The sequence below is a fragment of the Brassica oleracea genome, chromosome C6 (assembly GCF_000695525.1).
Source record: "Brassica oleracea var. oleracea cultivar TO1000 chromosome C6, BOL, whole genome shotgun sequence".
NCBI classification, from domain to species: Eukaryota; Viridiplantae; Streptophyta; class Magnoliopsida; order Brassicales; family Brassicaceae; genus Brassica; species Brassica oleracea.
In genome coordinates, this window is record NC_027753.1 from 7,833,795 (window position 1) to 7,850,767 (window position 16,973).

A 16,973-nucleotide genomic window follows, 5' to 3' on the forward strand; every position below is an offset into this window, starting at 1 on the left:
TTTTAAAATTTAAATTATTTTAAATTCTGAATATTAAATATAAATTAAAATTTATTATATACTAATTAATAATAATATAATAAGAAACGATGTAAACTCCTCGTAAACATTACATGGAGTTTACATCGAATGTTTACGAGTGATTAACATCGAAAGATTTACGAGGGTTTTACATCGAAATGTGTACGAGTGATTTACAACGAAAGTATTTAAGTGTGCTTTACATCGAAATAATTACGTGGGCTTTACGACGAAAGCTTACGTGTCGTTTACGACGAATTCTTTCCCTGCGCTTTACGAGGAATATATTTCGTCGTAAACGTAACGAGTCATTTACGATGAAACTTCCGTTACGACGGACGTTTAACAACAAAACGTCTTTCGACGTTAATTCGTCGTAACACCCCGTTTACAACGAATTTACAACGAATATTGCCCTATTAAAAAATATGTTTTCTTGTAGTGATAGTCATTATCTAAAATATATTTTATTGTGTTATTAAGTTTTTATTAACATTAATGAATAGTTAACCGCTAAAGCGTAAAATAATTTCGTAAATAATAATATAAATTAATCAAATCAATTTTAAAATTTTGAATCTATCTTGTAAATTTGCTTAGAATAAATGAATTTTTAAAAATTATATTTATTTCCCGTTATTTTTCTCTTTCTATCCAAAAATGACATTCATTTTTCTTCTCTTCTTAATGTTGTATTTAGAAAATCAGTTGCTTCCTCCGATCTGGGGCATGGAGGAGAGCATCAAGGGAAGAGGAGTGGGAGAGAACAGAGTTCAATTCTTTTTCCAGCACGAGAGAGATCTCCATCACGTTCTTACTAGAGGCCCTTGGTTCGTGAATGGCTGGATTGTGTCCTTTGATAAATGGTCCCCGAACCCTGGTCCAGATTACCTCTGTTGAATTCCATTCTGGATTAGAATTCTAGGCATTCCAGTGCACCTCCTCAAGAGAGAAGCGGTAGAAGGTCTGATGGGTCCGTTGGGGAAAGTTGAGAAGGTGGAACTCCACGCAAAAAACTCTTCTTATGTGGAATACGTAATGGCGCAGGTGTGGATCAATACAGAAGAGCCTCTTCAATTCTGGAGAATCGCAAGGTTCAAGTCAGGGGAGATTGTTCCAACAGAACTAGAGTATGAGAAGCTAATTAAGGTGTGCTTCATCTGCAAACGGCTGACTCATGATCAACTCTACTATCCTATGCAAGAAGCCCCAGCAGGGGTGTCTAGAGACTAGAGAGGAAGACACCGAGAAGTGATGAGATCAGAAGTGGCTGGCTCAAGTAGGCAGAGAGTTGAGGAGCTGGGGGAAAGAAAGGAAACCAAGAGGGGGCAGAGGAGTAGTAGAACGTCCAAGTCAGAGCAAGCCCCACGAAGAACAACCAACCCAACCAGAAGAAGGATGGAGGAGAGGAAAGAAAAGAATGATACGGGTGAATCTTCACAAGTTTGGCTACCAAAAAATCCACATAGTGGGTCTCTGAAGGGAGTGGGTGGCTCTAGGAGTACAGAGGAATCATCAGCACACCCCAAATTCAGGGGTCATTCTCAAGGACAGAGAAGAGCTGGAGCATCATCAGGGGGGAGCCAAGATTCGCCATCAGTCTTTAATAGACTGAGTGGTCATAAGGAGATATCACGACACTCGAGATCTCACTCTGGGAGTAGGGGAAAGGAGGAGAGGCTGTCCTCCTTAGTGTTCAAAAGACTTGGGGCCTCAGAGTCGAGCTCACCGCTGGAGAAGAGAACTGGTATTGTAGAACCAGGTGATAACAAGCGGAGACGCCTTAGTAGAAGTGATGAGAGGAACTCAAAGAAACCTAAGGTTGGAGTACAGCAGGAGGAGACTACTCCGTCTGTATTTGAGAGACTGGGCTCAAATGGAAAGGGCTCTGGAAGTAGAAGCTCGAGTGATAAAAATCATTATGCCTATGTGGCAGCCAATGCTCCTAACCGTTCTACGCAGCGGATGGTGTTAGGAAGCGGAAAAATTGTAGAAGAAGGGTTGATGGTTGATACCAAACCTTCGAGTCCAATATGAGAATAATGAGCTGGAACTGTCAGGGGTTGGGGAATACCCCTACAGTTTGTCAACTGCAGGAGATACACCGGGTGTAGTCTCCTGACATATTATTCCTCAGTGAAACAAAGAACAAGAGATGGTATCTGGAAGATGTTTTGGTGAAGCTCGGTTATCATGATCTTCGGACAGTGGAACCGATGGGCAGAAGTGGGGGTCTAGCAGTACTGTGGAAGGAGTCATGCAAGGTTGAATGTCTTTAGTCTAACAGAAGGATTATGGACCTCAAGGTGACTTGGAAAGACAAGTCTTTCTTCTTGACTGGAGTATACGGAGAGCCGGTTAAGGGAAACAAGAGTAATGTTTGGGAGAAACTCACGAGAATCGGAGTTATCAGGAAGGATCCCTGGTTCCTGACAGGGGACTTCAACGAGATCTTGGATCAGACAGAGAAGATGGGTGGCGCCTTACGCACCGAGGATGAGAGTGCTGAGTTCAAGAAGATGATAAGGAATTGTGGCCTTTGGAAAATCCAACACAAAGGCTATAAACTCTCATGGCAAGGGGTAAGAAACAATGACCTTGTCCAGTGCAGACTAGACAGATCAATGGCAAACCAAGCTTGGTTAGATCTCTTTCCCCACGCATCAGCACAGTACCTCTAAAAAGGTTGCTCAGATCATAGCCCGATCATGAACTTCCTTGATGGAGTAGAATGGAGGAGGAGAGCTACCTTCAGATATGATCAACGCCGGATTAAAAGAGATGGTTTTATGGACACTGTGAAGCGAGGGTGGAGCAGTGGAGAGACTGGGCAGACGAGACTCATGCAGAAGATCTCAAACTGCAGGAAGGCGATATCGAGTTGGAAGAGATGTGCTAAACCAAACTCAGCAATAAAAATTCAAGAGCTCCATCACAGACTTGATGTGGCGACTCACGGGACCCTCTATATCCCTGGAGAGATCAGTCTGTTGAGAAAGGAACTTAGTGAGGAGTACTATAACGAAGAGATCTTCTGGAAGCAGAAGAGCAGGCTAGATTGGCTGAAGGCGGGTGATAGGAATACACAATTCTTCCACGCAATCACCAAGAACCGGAGGGCGCAAAACACTATACATAGCTTGGTGGATGCTGAAGGAAAAGAATGGTTCGAGGAGGATGATATGGGGAGAGTCGCAGAGGACTATTTCAAGTCTTTGTTTACCTCAGAGGATGTTGGGATACAGATGCAAGAGTGGGAAGATATGCCTCCAAAAGTCTCCCAAAATCAGAATGAAGAACTACTTAAAGAGGTGACTATGGAAGAAGTGAAGCGTGCAGTGTTCGAGACTAATCCCCAGAAATGCCCTGGTCCAGACGGTATGAGTGCGTACTTCTATCAGCACTTCTGGGAGACAGTCGGTGGAGATTTGACTGAGAAGGTGCAGAGCTTCTTTAGGTCTGGAGTGCTAAAGGAGGGTATCAACAGAACGAATATATGTTTGATACCCAAAAAGCTCAATGCAAACAAGGTGGTAGACTTCAGACCGATAAGCCTTTGTAACGTGGCTTTCAAGATAATAACAAAGATCTTGGCTAAGAGGCTTAAAAGGATATTTCCAGAGATCATCTCAGAAACTCAAGCCGCTTTCATAGAGGGTAGAATAATCCAGGATAACATCCTCGTGGCCCATGAACATCTTCATGCCCTAAACTCAAACAACAAGTGCGCTGAGGAGTTCATTGCGGTGAAAACCAACATATCAAAGGCCTATGATCGGGTTGAGTGGCGGTTTGTGAAGATGGCGATGAAGACGCTAGGATTCTCAGAGCAATGGAGTAAGCTGGTTATGGCATGTGTAGAATCGGCTCAGTATCAAGTGCTAATAAATGGGAAGCCTCACAGAGACTTTAGACCCTCAAGAGGATTGCGCCAAGGAGATCCCATCTCCCCGTATCTTTTTGTCATATGCACAGAAATGCTAGTGCAGATGTTGAGGAAAGCAGAAGAGAAAGGAGCAATCACGGGCCTGAAGGTGGCTAGAGGAGCACCCCCAATCTCCCATCAGTTATATGCCGACGACAGCCTATTCTACTGTAAAGGGAACACACGGGAACTGGACCATCTAAATCAGATACTGAGCAGCTATAGCTTGGCATTGGGGCAGAGAATCAACTACCAGAAGTCAAGCATATACTTTGGGAAAAGCGTCCCACTTGAGGAGAGGGCGCAGATAAAAAGCAACCTGGGCATAAAGCAGGAAGGAGGAGAGGGGATCTACTTGGGACTACCTGAAGTATTTGGTGGCTCCAAAGTCTCGATTCTGACCAATTAAAAAGAGAGGATGAGCGAGAGGGTGCAAGGTTGGCAGACAAGGTTCCTATCCCCAGCAGAGAAGGAAATGATGCTGAAGGCAGTGGCCCTCGCTCTTCCCACCTACACAATAACATGCTTTATTCTTCCCAAAACTGTATGTAGGAAGATTGTCTCAATCATGTCTGAATTTTGGTGGAGGAACAAGAAGGAGGCTAGAGGTATCTACTGGAAAAGTTGGGAGCAGCTAAGCAGACCAAAAGATAGAGGAGGGCTAGGCTTTAGAGACATCGAGGCTTTCAATTTAGCTCTCCTTGGCAAGCAACTCTGGAGAATGCTCTCCCACAAGGACTCTCTCCTTTCAAAGGTGTTTAAAAGCAGGTATTTTGCCAAGTCTGATCCTCTCTCTGTGAGCTTAGGGTCAAGACCATCTTATGCCTGGAGAAGCATACATGCTGCGCAAAAGTTGATCCAACAGGGAGCAAGAGTTTTAATTGGCAACAGAGCCAATACGAAGGTGTTCCTAGACTCCTGGTTAGAGCGGAAACCGGCAAGATGTGTCCGTGCAGTTAAAGGAACCAGTGATTTTTGGAGACAGCGTGCTTCTCAGAACCTGAAAGTCAGCGCCCTGTTGATCAACCAAGGGAAAGAATGGAACCGGGAACTTCTGTCTGACATATTCCTAGTGGAGGAAGTGAGAGAGATTATGAAGATTAGAACTTGTGGTAAAAGCAGTAAGGATCTCTACATATGGGACTATAACAAAACGGGTTCCTACACTGTCAAGTCCAGATATTGGGTCCAGACTAATGTTTTGAACAAGCCGAAGAATGCAGAGCAGGATCAACCGAGTCTGAATCGTTTGTATCAGCTAGCATGGCAAACAGACACGAGCCCGAAGATTCATCACTTCCTATGGAGATGCATCAATAACTCTCTGCCTGTGGCAGGGAACATGGCGCGCAGACACATCTCAAAAGATGCAGGTTGTCTCAGATGTGGAAGTGAGGTGGAAACGGTAAACCATGTGCTCTTTCAATGTCCGTTTGCAAGGCTGGTGTGGGCTCTCTCTCATGTTCCAACTCCTCCTGATGGTATCTTGAATCTATCTTTATACTCTAATGTATATCATGCGCTCTCTATACAAAAAGCATACCCCAAAGATGATGTGCAACATGAGATAGTATGGTTACTATGGTGACTGTGGAAAGCGCGTAATGAGCTGTTCTTCAGGGGGAAAGAGTATGAAGCCGAGAGCCTAGTAAGAAGGGCACATGAGGATGTTGAGGAATGACAAAGAAGGAGGGTGGAGGAAACAACTGAGGCTGAGAGAAATGTGGACAAGAGACCCATGAATTCTACCCGAGCTCCACGGTGGGCTCATCCTCCTACAGACTGGCTGAAATGTAATACCGATGGTGCTTGGCATAAAGAGAGAGATAACAGCGGTCTAGGTTGGATTTGCAGAGATGAGAAGGGTAGTATGATATGGGCGGGGGCGAGAGCTGTGACAAAGGCGGCATCACCGATTCTTGCGGAAGCAGAAGCACTTAAATGGAGCGCAGAGACAATGACGAGCTTTGGTTATAGGAATGTCATCTTTGAATCAGATTCTCTAACTCCGGTTAAGATGATAAACGGGAGTGAAGCAGTATGGCCAGTCTTACAGTCAATCATTGAGGTGATCCGTTTGTCTTTGTCGCAGATTTAGAGTTTTAAAGTGCAGTACTATCCAAAAGGTGGGAATAAGGCAGCTGACAAAATAGCAAAAGAGTCTTTCACATTTGTGTCTAGTGTTTCTAAGTTATATTATGTAGTGCCATTATGGCTAAGGTTTAAGGTTTGGAATGATAACAATGTGTATCAGAACTATGTTGGAGAATGATAAGTATTTGATGAGCCGAAAAAAAAAGAAAAAAAAAGACCTTTTTAAAAGTTCCAACGAATCAAAACACGAGGAAAGAATTGGCTCGTAAGTTATCTCCCAAACATCTGAAACAGTAGTTCCAACGAAAAAGTGCCTAAAATGACAAAAAGAGTTAGACTAGATTGCGATATTTAAGAACATCGATCTTATTGAGATGGAACAATTTGCAAATCTCTACTATAGTCTCCTCATCAAGACCTTCCTCACTAGCTTCACCTAGTAGCTTGTATAACTCTTCTGATGGCAGCAAAACCTGTTTCATAAGAAACACAAGAGAACATAAGAAACACGAAGTAAGAACTTCTTCGTTGTTTGATGAGTAGAAGAACTGCTCACACATGTGGGAGATTGAGCCTCTTGTTCCAGTTTGTTGTTATTGCTTTCATCTGCAGTATCAGTTTGGGGATTTGAATGGTTTGAGAGGAGCTTAAGCAGCTTCTCACTTCCCTGCAACGTCAACAAAAGGTGACATTGAGTTTATAATAAAACCTTTATGATGCATCAGGAAGTGACATTCACAGACCTGAAGAGCTCGCCAGTGAGAATAAGTGCGGAATAAGACCCAGAAGAATGGTATGTTTGGTAATGGCAATACCTAAACAGAACAACAAAGGCTTTGTTGGCTATGGGGGAGACTTTGAAGAAACTAAACCGACTTGTCGAGGTTACATACCGTGAATGCAGTGGTCAATGGAAGCAAAGTTACTGAACCAATCAGGTACTTCTTGTGCAAGATTGTTCCACTAGAGATCCAATCAGAAGAATGAGAGATTCTCAACCCAAAATCACTCAAGAGACAATGTGAAAACGGTAAAACAATTTACCTCATAGCAATGTGGCGTAGTCTTCTGCGTACAAGTCTAGGATCTAAACTGAAAGATTTGACACAGATTAGCTAAAACCGTAACCACTCAAACATGCTCAAGAATGCTTCAAATTAACAAAAAATCAAGAAGAGGTAAAGAGAATAGAACCTAGGAGGGTAAGAGACTTGTACGGAAGTGACCTCCTTAGATATAGACTTCAAGAATATCTCAGACGGCTTCACACGAGCCAGAAGCTTCAATCCTAACCTATACACCCAACCACAGAGACCACAACTTCGAACATTAAGTAATATAGACCAAAGAAAGCCTCAAGAACCGTCTCATATACAAAAAGGTTGGGACTTTACAAACCCATGAATCTTGTTCTTCATTGACCCTTCAGGTGCTATCTCAAGACCCATCCACGCCTTATTCATCTAAAACCATTACAAACAACAAAAACTCATCAAACTCATAAAAAAAAAAAACCATTTTTCTTGATTTTCTTTGTACTTTGAACAGAAACAAAACAAAAGCTTATTGGTCACAGCTTTTTCTACACTAATAGATAGCCTCTAGCTAAAGCCTCACTAGGCGCCACATAAAAACACACGGGTATGTTCGCTTTTTATATAAAGAAGGAAACTTTATACCTTGTCGGAGATGAAATCGACAAGAAGCTCAGCGTTGGCATTGATGGGCTTAGATTCAGACGATATCTTCTTCAATAAACCTCGCACAGTGGTCGGAGTAACACCGGACGGAGATTGAGCAGCGAGAGGATCGACGGATCTGCTGAAACACCACTTCCTCCCTTTAATCGGGAAAACAACCAATCTCGCTCTCATGATGATCACACTTCAAAGCGAGTCAAAACCCCGAATAAGAGAATAGCAAAAAAAAAGCTCTGATCTTTAGTCAATCTGTCATGTGGGTATTGCTTAACACGACGTGAGTTTTGTATATTCAAAGGAAAAGATCGAAGCTTTAAGACTTCACGAGGAAAGGCGAAGAAGCGGCGGCGCGTCTCTTGGGATATATACACACTATCCTTATAAATCGACAAATGAATACATACATTACAAAAGGATGTATGTAATACATAATTTTGAAATTCGGTTCTCGGTTCTGGTTTGTTTTTTTTTTTTGTTCTTTGGTTCTAAAGATTCAGTTCGGATATTCAAAAAGTTTAATTCGTTTGTTTCTGTTTTTGGTTCGGTTCAGTAACAAAGTTAGAAATCGGCTAATATTCGAAATAATTTCGGATTTCATTTAGTTCCAATTTAGTTTCGATTTTCGATTAATTCAATTTTAAAAACTCAAAAAGCGACGTTTATGAATTAATATCAGATTTTTCAAGTTTTTAGATAAAAATCTAATAGTTCAAATAAATGTTCATAAATTTAGTTTGGACATTATCTTTTTTTTTTGTCTAATAAAAAGTATTAAGGTATTTCGAATAAAAAGTATTCTGGTAATGCGTTTTTTGATATTTTGGTTTATAAATAATATTTTTAAATTATTTGATTATTCTAAAACTAAATATAATAATTTTTATAAGTATATAAATAATATAGAAAGCCATAACCTTTATCAAGTTCGAACGATTTTTGACCACCAGATAAATAATATGCCTTTATTTTTATTTTTTGTTTCTTTGGTTCTAAAGATTTAGTTAGGATATTCAAAAAGTTTAATTCGGCTGTTTCTATTTTTGGTTCGGTTCAGTAACAAAGTTAGAAATCGGCTAATATTCGAAATAATTTCGGATTTCATTTAGTTCCAGTTTAGTTTCGATTTTCGGTTAATTCAATTTAAAAAACTCAAAAAGTGACGTTTATGAATTAATATCAGATTTTTCGAGTTTTTAGATAAAAATCTAATAGTTCGAATAAATGTTCATGAATTTAGTTTGGACATTATCTTTTTTTTTTCTAATAAAAAGTATTAACGTATTTCGAATAAAAAGTATTATGGTAATTCGTTTTTTTGATATTTTGGTTTATAAATAATATTTTTAAATTATTTGATTATTCTAAAACTAAATATAATTAATTTTGTAAGTATATACATTATATTATAGAAAGCCATAACTTTTATCAAGTTCGAACGATTTTCGACCACCATATTTGGATATCTATTCGGTTCGGTTTCGGCTTTTCAGTTCTGGAAATATAAAATGAAACATGTACTTCAAAAACAGAAAATCAAAAATCTTGAAAAACTTGACATAAGAAATCAAAATTTGTAACTAATTTTTTTTTAAAACTTAAATAAGTACTTTAAATAAATTTCATATTTTTTTTATCTGGCCATAAAAATCAATCTAACCCAAAGTATTACTATTCTAAATAGAGCTCAGAAAGAGCTATATATTCTCATGTCAAAAGAAAAAAAAAGAGTTACAAATTCTACCTGAACCCGAAGTATTGTTATCTAAAATTGATCAAAACGTATATAAAATTCGAATAAGGATCTAAAAAGCTGAACTCTAACGCCTTGACCTAAAAATTGATATGACAATGACAGATTATAAGCAAATAAACAAATGGTCAGTGTTTAATTTTAAATCATTAGCCATTTGGATCAGTGATAGAAACTCACACATCACTAAGACTCAAATTATATTAGAAGGAACTGTATCAGATGCATCAGACCAGTAATGGGTTACAGAGAAGTATGCCTTTATTGTTTTGATACACTAATAAACTATGCACAAACCACAAAAACAACAGAATTAGACTGCTTGTATATGATGGGAACTCACAAAAAAGTGAGATTGTGTTCCTAATCTATTCATGATCGGCTATAAAATTAGGCTGCTCGTTTTGACAGAGATACTCATCGCAGACCGAGGCAGTTCCCCAGTCTTTTCTGAGTCTGAGTATATCCTCTGTAAAAGTAGAACCTGAGGCACCAATGAACACGCTTGACATTGCACATATCGTCTTGTCTAACATTGCTTCCACCTAAAAATCCAAGTTATGATTCTATTCATTTGGATCCTCAACATGAAGAAGATAAGAGAGGCAGGGTGTTTACCTGTGAGTCGCCTTCGAGACCATGTCTGTACAACAATGCATCCCACTTCTCAGCTGAGTCACGAGGTGGTCGCTTCACGAATGGAACAGTCTTTCCATTTATGATCAACAGTGATTGTAGCAGACCAGTTTCGCTTTCAGCTGCATCAGTAGAGAGGTAAATAACCGGTGCATCGACCTTCTCAACCAGACAAGCGATGCAGTGAGCAGCTTGAGGTATGGGGTAAAAGCAACTTGGATTCTTGGCATTACTGACACATACAAGAAAATTACTTAGCAAACAGTACCAATCTTAACCAATATTCCGAATCGAACTCACCAAATCTGAACCGAAATAACCGAACTAAACAAAATAACCGAAATGCACCATACCAGAACTTCAAGAACCCATGCCTGCGGAGATGAAGAGCAACGTAGTTCCTCCCAAGGAAAGTCTGTATAAACCTCTGCGCAGTGAGCAATATCAACCGGTTCGGTTCAAGCAATGTCTTGCACTTGTGAGCCAAAGGACCACCAGGCTGCATCACCCAATCTCTCTCAACGTTAGCATAGAACACATCTCCAATCGCAATAACATCATCATCGGATCTGAAACTCCTCTCCACTTCCTCAGCCGTCTTATTACTCGGCTTCGCGATATCTTCCTCCTCCCACGGCGAGTCCACCTTCCCTCCAATAGTAATCCCCAAAGCTTTAAGCTTTGCAATATGCTCTTTGTCTACATAACACGGTTCTGGCTTCGAGAAGTAGCATATGAATCTATCGATATGGACATGATGGTGCTTCTTCCTACTCTTCCAAAACTCCTCAAAAGAAACCACTACCTTCCTCCCTAAGCATGTATTGGTCCGATCGATATCGATAATTCTACTGTAATGGTAATCAAATCTATGACTAGGGATCACGAGGGTTCGTTTCAGCAACGCTGCAAAGAACATATGCTTCTCCAGACAGATCAAGTGGTTACTCATCTGACCAGACAAGCAGATCGCGAACAGGAACTTATCTCTCCTCGGCTTCCACTGAATCGTCTTGCGCTTTAACAACTTCTGATCCACTCTCCGGCAACTACCCCCACCGTAAAGACCGAGACTTTCGGCTTTGCGAGGCGACAGTAACGCGTTTTGGATCTGTCTGTTCAACGACATCTGTCGGAAAAGAGCGGACTTCATGTCGGAGACTGATAGAGTTCGGTTCCAGAGAGAGGAGAGATCGGTTTCTTGCTTCCTGAGAAGATAGAGCGCTCGAAGATCCGATTCCGCGGGGCCATGATTTGGTCGGAAAACGGAATCCGGGACCTTGACGGAGGAGAAGTAGTTGGTGAGATCGGTGGATAAGTAGACGAAGACGAGGAGTAGAGGGAGGAAGATGACAATGCACTGCCGTTTTGTGAGGTTGAGCTTGAAGAAGCTTCGTCGTAAGCGTGATCGGAGAGTCTCCACGTCGAAGGTAGGTGGTGGTCGTTGCTCCGCCGCTTCGATTTGGGAATCTGATTCGTCGAGTAGGTTTTGGAGATCGTCTTCTTCTTCGTTAGGCGATGAGGATGACGACGAGGAAGGTCTCTCCATTAGTGAAGCGTCGCAGTCATTGCCGGAGATCAACCCGGAACCGTCGACCCATATAGTACTACTAGACTTTGTTCAAGATCCGACCCGGTAAAGATAACACGTGGCTTTTCTCGATCCACATTTAAAGATGTTAATCAATACGACGGCGTTTGAAGTGAACGATGTGCAAGGCCCTTTATAAGCCCAACAACAGGTGATACGGGTCGGGTAAGTGGTTATGTAATGCAATCACGTGGTTATGAATACGGCGCCGTTTAATTGTCCCAACAAAGGTTTAAGAAGGCCCATCAGCCCAATAATATCTGATACGGGTCGGGTTGTTTAAACAACCCGGGTCGTGTTATCTTCCATCTCCAGCGTGAAAGCCAGACAAAAGTATCTTGGGTGTGGCTTATCCTTCTCGTCTGTCTTTAAAAATCCTGCAAAAACCCACGCCCAAACATAAATATTGTTTCGTATAATCTTACAATACAGTTCTGGTTGTGTCGCGAAGTAAAAGAGAGAGTTTCGAGTTTCTCCTGGTCTGAATGAGCTCCCAATGCCTTCTCTAGGTACCTTCTCTGGTAAATTTTTTCAGATTCTTCCAACATTTAACATGCGTTTTATTCGTTTTCTCTGTTTTTATTGGTTAGTGGTTACTACTGTTTAGAATTCTACTTCAGTGTTGAGACCTCTCTCTCTTGTCAAGTTTGTTTCTTGTCTATTGGGTATCATTTTCTTGAGTGATATAATTCAATTGCATTTGCGGTCTTATGTCTGAGAAAAGCTAAGATTTTTAACATATTCGTAGTTACTCTTGGTTGCTTAATGCATGCATATGTGACAAAGACTATTGATTTGTATTGTTTGTAGAGAATGTTTAATGTTTACTTGTGTTTTCCTGAGCTCCTGAAGATGCTTCTTTGGTTTGATCACTTGTTTTTTGTCCTTGTTTTAGAATTAAAAAAAAATGCTTATTTACCTTTAATTGCTTAAAATTACTGTTTAATCTTGCAGATATTGCTACCATCCAACCTTCTTTGCAAGCTCATCTTGTTCCATTGGGGGCTCAGAGTATTATCATCCATGCCAAAACCCTACCTAACCCATGGAGACAATCCACTTTCTCCAAGAGTTTGAAATTCTACGCAGGCCATCTTCGTGTACCAAGAGGCAGGCTCCTTATAACTGCAGTGGCCACTGTTGAAACCAAATATCCTGCTCAGACAGAACACCAACAAAGATCTTCCTTGTCTTCTTCTGATGCTTCAAAACCCTCTGATGGTCTAAATGGAGGTTCTGATGATGGAGAAGAGGTGGATGACAGAGAAAGGCTAAGAAGGATGAGGATTTCCAAGGCTAATAGAGGCAACACTCCTTGGAACAAAGGCAGGAAGCATAGTCCGGGTGGGTAGTTTTAGCTTTGACGTTTCCTCATCAATCTATCTACACTTGCTTCTAGCTGGTTAACATTACAATAATCGTTATTTTGCATTGATGCAGAGACCCTACAGAAGATTAGAGAAAGGACAAAGATTGCAATGCAAGACCCTAAGGTGATGTCATGTAAGAATGTTTATATATGTCCTCTTAGAGGAGTTGGCCACAGTACCTATATGTATTGTTATAGATTCTACCCTTGTGTTACTCTAGTCATGAGGTAACTTATGTTATGTTAGGGCGTTTATGTCTTTTCTCAATCCCTCATAGAACCTTTTTTGTGTCTTCATCCTTTGGCAGATCAAGATGAAGTTATCAAATCTCGGACACGCACAAAAGTAAGTACTGTTCTGGTGTTTTGTGCCTTTTTCACTTGCTGGAGCTTTAACTTTTATGATTTGTAACAGCGAGGAGACACGGTTGAAGATTGGGGAGGGAGTGAGGATGCGGTGGGCGAGGAGAAAGGAGAGGAGAAAAGTGCAGGAGACATGTCATTTCGAGTGGCAAAACTTGTTAGCAGAAGCTGCTAGAAAAGGATTTACAGATGAACAAGAGTTTCAGTGGGATTCTTACAATATCATGGATCAGCAGAATCAGCTGGAATGGCTTGAGAGTATAGAGCAGAGGAAAGCAGTTAGAGCAGCTAAAGGTAACAGAAGAGCTCCAAAATCTCCTGAACAAAGAAGGAAGATCGCTGAAGCAATAGCTGCTAAATGGGCTGATCCAGTAAGTTGTGTTTTGTAATATGATCACATCACTTAGGGCTGGGATTTTTAACCTAACCTACTGAACCCAATTTGGTTAGTTCAGTTCGGTTTGTTAATCGGTTAGTTCGGTCGTAAAGAAAATTTGTTAACCAAATTTTGAATTGAACTAACCAAAATAACCGAAATATCAAACCGAATTAACCAAAAAAATTAACCGAATTAATCGAACTAACCGTACCTAAATTTTTAACCGAAATATAATCGAAACCAAAAACTTCGGTTAGTTTCAGTAAAAATTTTAATAACCAAATTATCGAATACCGAACCAATTACGGTTCATTTCGGCAGATTTTAGGCAAACCAAACTACCCAAAAACCGAAATACCCGAACCAAATTACCAGAACCTGCAAGCCTATGTCATCAGTTGTGTTCTTTAACTTGGTTTGGTTTCTCTTGTCAGGCTTACCGTGAAAGGGTTTGCTCTGGCTTGGCAAAGTATCACGGTATACCTGATGGTGCTGAGAGACGTCGTAGAAGACCAAGTGGAAATGCAGAGCCTAGAAAGAAGAGTCCTACAATTAAAACTACAAGAGATTCAGAGACTGTACGCAAAGTTCAAGTTGTGAAAGTAAGGAAGCGCAGAACACCTGTGTATAAAGATCCTTTAGCGAGTTCAAAGCTGGAGATGATAAAAAGCATCAGAGCAAAAAGAGTTGCTGAAGAGTCTAAGAAGATGGATGCTGTGCAACGAGCAAGGTCAGTAACTGTTTAATATATCTCTGTTTTGGAATTGTAACTAAACCTTTTGTTTTCTCGTTAGGCTTTTGATCTCTGAGGCTGAGAAAGCTGCAAAGGTTCTTGAGGTTGCTGCTATGACAAGCCCTGTTGCTCATGCATCTTTGTTAGAGAGTAAAAAGCTTATAGCAGAAGCAACACAGCTGATTGAATCTTTAGAAATTAGCCAGGTGGCTTCAGATGAAGATGTGACTTACCATCAGCCTAGTGATACTCTTCTGGAGGTTTGCAGTGAATCCGAGACAGAACAACCAGGAGAGGTAAACGGAACGCACACATTCTCTATCAATGGAGAGAGTCTTCACTTGAACTTGAGGTGTAGTGATTTGCCACAGCCAAATGGGACAAGAATTGATCCACCACCACCAGAGTCTAATGGAGCTATCAAACTTACTAAGAGTCCACATCTATCAAATGGCTCTGACGTTTGCCATGGAATGGAAGAAAAGGGTGAATCTTTGGAATCAGGGAATGTAACTAAGAAGTGGGTTCGTGGGAGGCTAGTGGAAGTCACAGAAGCAACTTAAACTTATTTTATCAAGTGGACATGAGGTGATGTTGTAGTGATGTAGCAGAGAAGAAAAACATATTGTTCAATTAGTGATTCGAAATTTTGGCTTCTTGTTTGGTCTCATGCTTGAGAGAAGCAGTTTCCAGTTTGAGGTGTGGCAGTTGTATCTATAATAACTCGATTGTATGTCAAGAGTTTCAGGTTAGTTAACAATTATCCATAGCTTTCCATTATTGTTGGATTGAAGTATTAAAAACCTCATCAAACGACAGTAAAGAAAAGAAGGATTACTTGGTACATTTCCAATCCCACTCTATTTTCCAATTTTTTCCTCTAAAATGAATGATTATGGAGTAAACAATGTTCCAACCCGACTTCATATCTCACTCTATAATAGAATTTACTTCATAAATCGAGTAATAGAATTTACTTCATAAACCGAGTAATAGGTGGAAACCCCCTTGGTCCGGTGGTTTGACCAAGGGTTCATTAATGCTTCTACACCAGGAGATCTGGATTTCAATTCCCGGAGAAAGCGGAATTATGTGAATTAAAGGAGAAAATGCTTACAACATGGCGCAAGGAATACCGTCAAGCGTGGATCCGGTAGGGCGGCTCAGGTGATGCAGTCAGGCGTGAATCCTCATACAGCAGGTAGAATTTTCTGTAATATTTCTCATAGTTATAATAGCATAATTATCCAGTGTTAAAAAAAAAATCGAGTAATAGAATTTATTTCATAAATCGAGTAATCTATTTTTTGTTTGTTCATCACTTCATTATGTAGTGAGAAATAGAATTGGGTTAGAGAAAATGGAGTATTATTATATTAGAGATGCTCTTAGAACATATAATATAACCGAACAATTTTTATTTATTTTTTATATTTAAATACTTTTGTTAATATTTATTTATAAATAGAATTTATAACTTTGATAATATTTTAAGAATTTGAATCACTCTCTGTGGAGCTTTTATTAATAAAATAGTTTTGGGTTATGTAAAAACAAGTACAAAATTATCAATATTAAAAGATTAATTTTGACTTTTCAGTATTCGTTTTACTCGGCTTACATTTAACCGCGCTAAATAAAAACTAAAATTATGCAACCATCTTCAGCATAGAGCATTGTCAAGCGTGGATTTCACGGTACATACACCATAACTCCTCAATGAAAAGTAAAAACTAAAACGACACGTTCTCTTAATCTTATATTGTGTGTCGTGCAATAAGGTTTCCCATTGACTAAAATGCAGCTCATGACTTTTAGCCATACAGTACTTTTCACATTATCGTGTCTCTTATAATACAGATTTTTCTAGCTCGTCATCTGAAGATTTTTCGGTTTCAACTTTCTTCTCTCAAGAGTGCTATGATGAAGCGCTCTCTAGAGTTCCCACACTACAAGAAAACACCGGTATTCCGACGACAAATATCGTCGGTATGTCCTCGGAATAACGGTATTCCGAGGACATACCGACGAGAATAGTCGTCGGAAATTTCTCGTCGGAAAGTAAAATTTCTTCGAAATTTCTTCGGAAAATTCCGAGGGAATACCGAGAATTAAAAATTCTGAGGACATTCCGAAGAAACATTTCCTAGGACTGTTCGTCGGTATCTCCTCGGATATTTCCGATGGAACGGTCTTCGAAAATATTCCAAGAGAAAAGAGGTATCGGAATATTCCGACGAACCTCGGCCGTCGGAATATTCCGAGAAACCTTTGCCGTCGGAATATTCCGAGGAAGTGTATCCGTCGGGATATTCCGAGGAGATATGCCCTCAGAATATTCCGAGGAAGTTGTCGTCGAAATATCTTGAGGGATACACTTCCTCGGAATATTCCCAAAAATAATTTTTTTTC

General features: G+C 40.2%; 4 protein-coding genes across 5 annotated transcripts; 2 read left to right on the top strand and 2 right to left on the bottom strand.

The window, feature by feature from the left end:
• The first annotated feature begins 5,684 nt into the window (after positions 1 to 5,684).
• LOC106297366 lies at positions 5,685 to 6,044 on the top strand. The gene has a single exon (XM_013733618.1). The coding sequence runs from the start codon at positions 5,685 to 5,687 to the stop codon at positions 6,042 to 6,044; it is 360 nt and encodes a 119-aa protein (XP_013589072.1).
• Positions 6,045 to 6,242: 198 nt separating this feature from the next.
• Positions 6,243 to 8,112, bottom strand: LOC106298674. The gene is made up of 8 exons (XM_013734816.1): positions 7,720 to 8,112; positions 7,439 to 7,503; positions 7,235 to 7,333; positions 7,085 to 7,132; positions 6,934 to 7,003; positions 6,784 to 6,855; positions 6,597 to 6,707; positions 6,243 to 6,513 (listed from the first exon to the last, which is right to left on the bottom strand). Exons 1-8 carry the CDS (start codon positions 7,912 to 7,914, stop codon positions 6,373 to 6,375), a joined length of 801 nt encoding a protein of 266 aa, XP_013590270.1. The 5' UTR covers positions 7,915 to 8,112; the 3' UTR covers positions 6,243 to 6,372.
• A 1,561-nt stretch (positions 8,113 to 9,673) lies between these two features.
• Positions 9,674 to 11,772, bottom strand: LOC106296563. Its single transcript, XM_013732721.1, has 3 exons — positions 10,480 to 11,772; positions 10,109 to 10,358; positions 9,674 to 10,035 (listed from the first exon to the last, which is right to left on the bottom strand). Exons 1-3 carry the CDS (start codon positions 11,673 to 11,675, stop codon positions 9,859 to 9,861), a joined length of 1,623 nt encoding a protein of 540 aa, XP_013588175.1. The 5' UTR covers positions 11,676 to 11,772; the 3' UTR covers positions 9,674 to 9,858.
• Positions 11,773 to 12,057: 285 nt separating this feature from the next.
• LOC106300957 lies at positions 12,058 to 15,403 on the top strand. 2 transcript variants are annotated; one of them, XM_013737246.1, is made up of 7 exons: positions 12,058 to 12,238; positions 12,672 to 13,061; positions 13,158 to 13,210; positions 13,395 to 13,432; positions 13,502 to 13,820; positions 14,263 to 14,558; positions 14,623 to 15,403. In XM_013737246.1, the coding sequence occupies exons 1-7, from the start codon at positions 12,214 to 12,216 to the stop codon at positions 15,122 to 15,124; spliced, it is 1,623 nt and encodes a 540-aa protein (XP_013592700.1). In that variant the 5' UTR covers positions 12,058 to 12,213; the 3' UTR covers positions 15,125 to 15,403. The 2 variants fall into 2 exon arrangements, with proteins under 2 accessions (XP_013592700.1, XP_013592701.1); XM_013737247.1 differs by having other exon boundaries at positions 12,058 to 12,226.
• Positions 15,404 to 16,973: the final 1,570 nt, after the last annotated feature.

Excerpts from the sequence above, each read along its gene's own strand:
- LOC106298674 (XM_013734816.1), bottom strand. The coding sequence starts at position 7,914 with ATGAGAGCGAGATTGGTTGTTTTCCCGATTAAAGGGAGGAAGTGGTGT. Across the intron at positions 7,133-7,234 it reads CAAGTCTCTTACCCTCCTAG|TTTAGATCCTAGACTTGTAC; the intron begins GTTCTATTCTCT and ends CAAATCTTTCAG. Across the intron at positions 6,708-6,783 it reads CTCACTGGCGAGCTCTTCAG|GGAAGTGAGAAGCTGCTTAA; the intron begins GTCTGTGAATGT and ends TTGACGTTGCAG.
- LOC106296563 (XM_013732721.1), bottom strand. The coding sequence starts at position 11,675 with ATGGAGAGACCTTCCTCGTCGTCATCCTCATCGCCTAACGAAGAAGAA. Across the intron at positions 10,359-10,479 it reads CATGGGTTCTTGAAGTTCTG|TAATGCCAAGAATCCAAGTT; the intron begins GTATGGTGCATT and ends TGTATGTGTCAG. Across the intron at positions 10,036-10,108 it reads GTCTCGAAGGCGACTCACAG|GTGGAAGCAATGTTAGACAA; the intron begins GTAAACACCCTG and ends TTGGATTTTTAG.
- LOC106300957 (XM_013737246.1), top strand. The coding sequence starts at position 12,214 with ATGCCTTCTCTAGGTACCTTCTCTG. Across the intron at positions 12,239-12,671 it reads TTCTCTAGGTACCTTCTCTG|ATATTGCTACCATCCAACCT; the intron begins GTAAATTTTTTC and ends TTAATCTTGCAG. Across the intron at positions 14,559-14,622 it reads GATGCTGTGCAACGAGCAAG|GCTTTTGATCTCTGAGGCTG; the intron begins GTCAGTAACTGT and ends TTTTCTCGTTAG.
- LOC106297366 (XM_013733618.1), top strand. The coding sequence starts at position 5,685 with ATGAATTCTACCCGAGCTCCACGGTGGGCTCATCCTCCTACAGACTGG.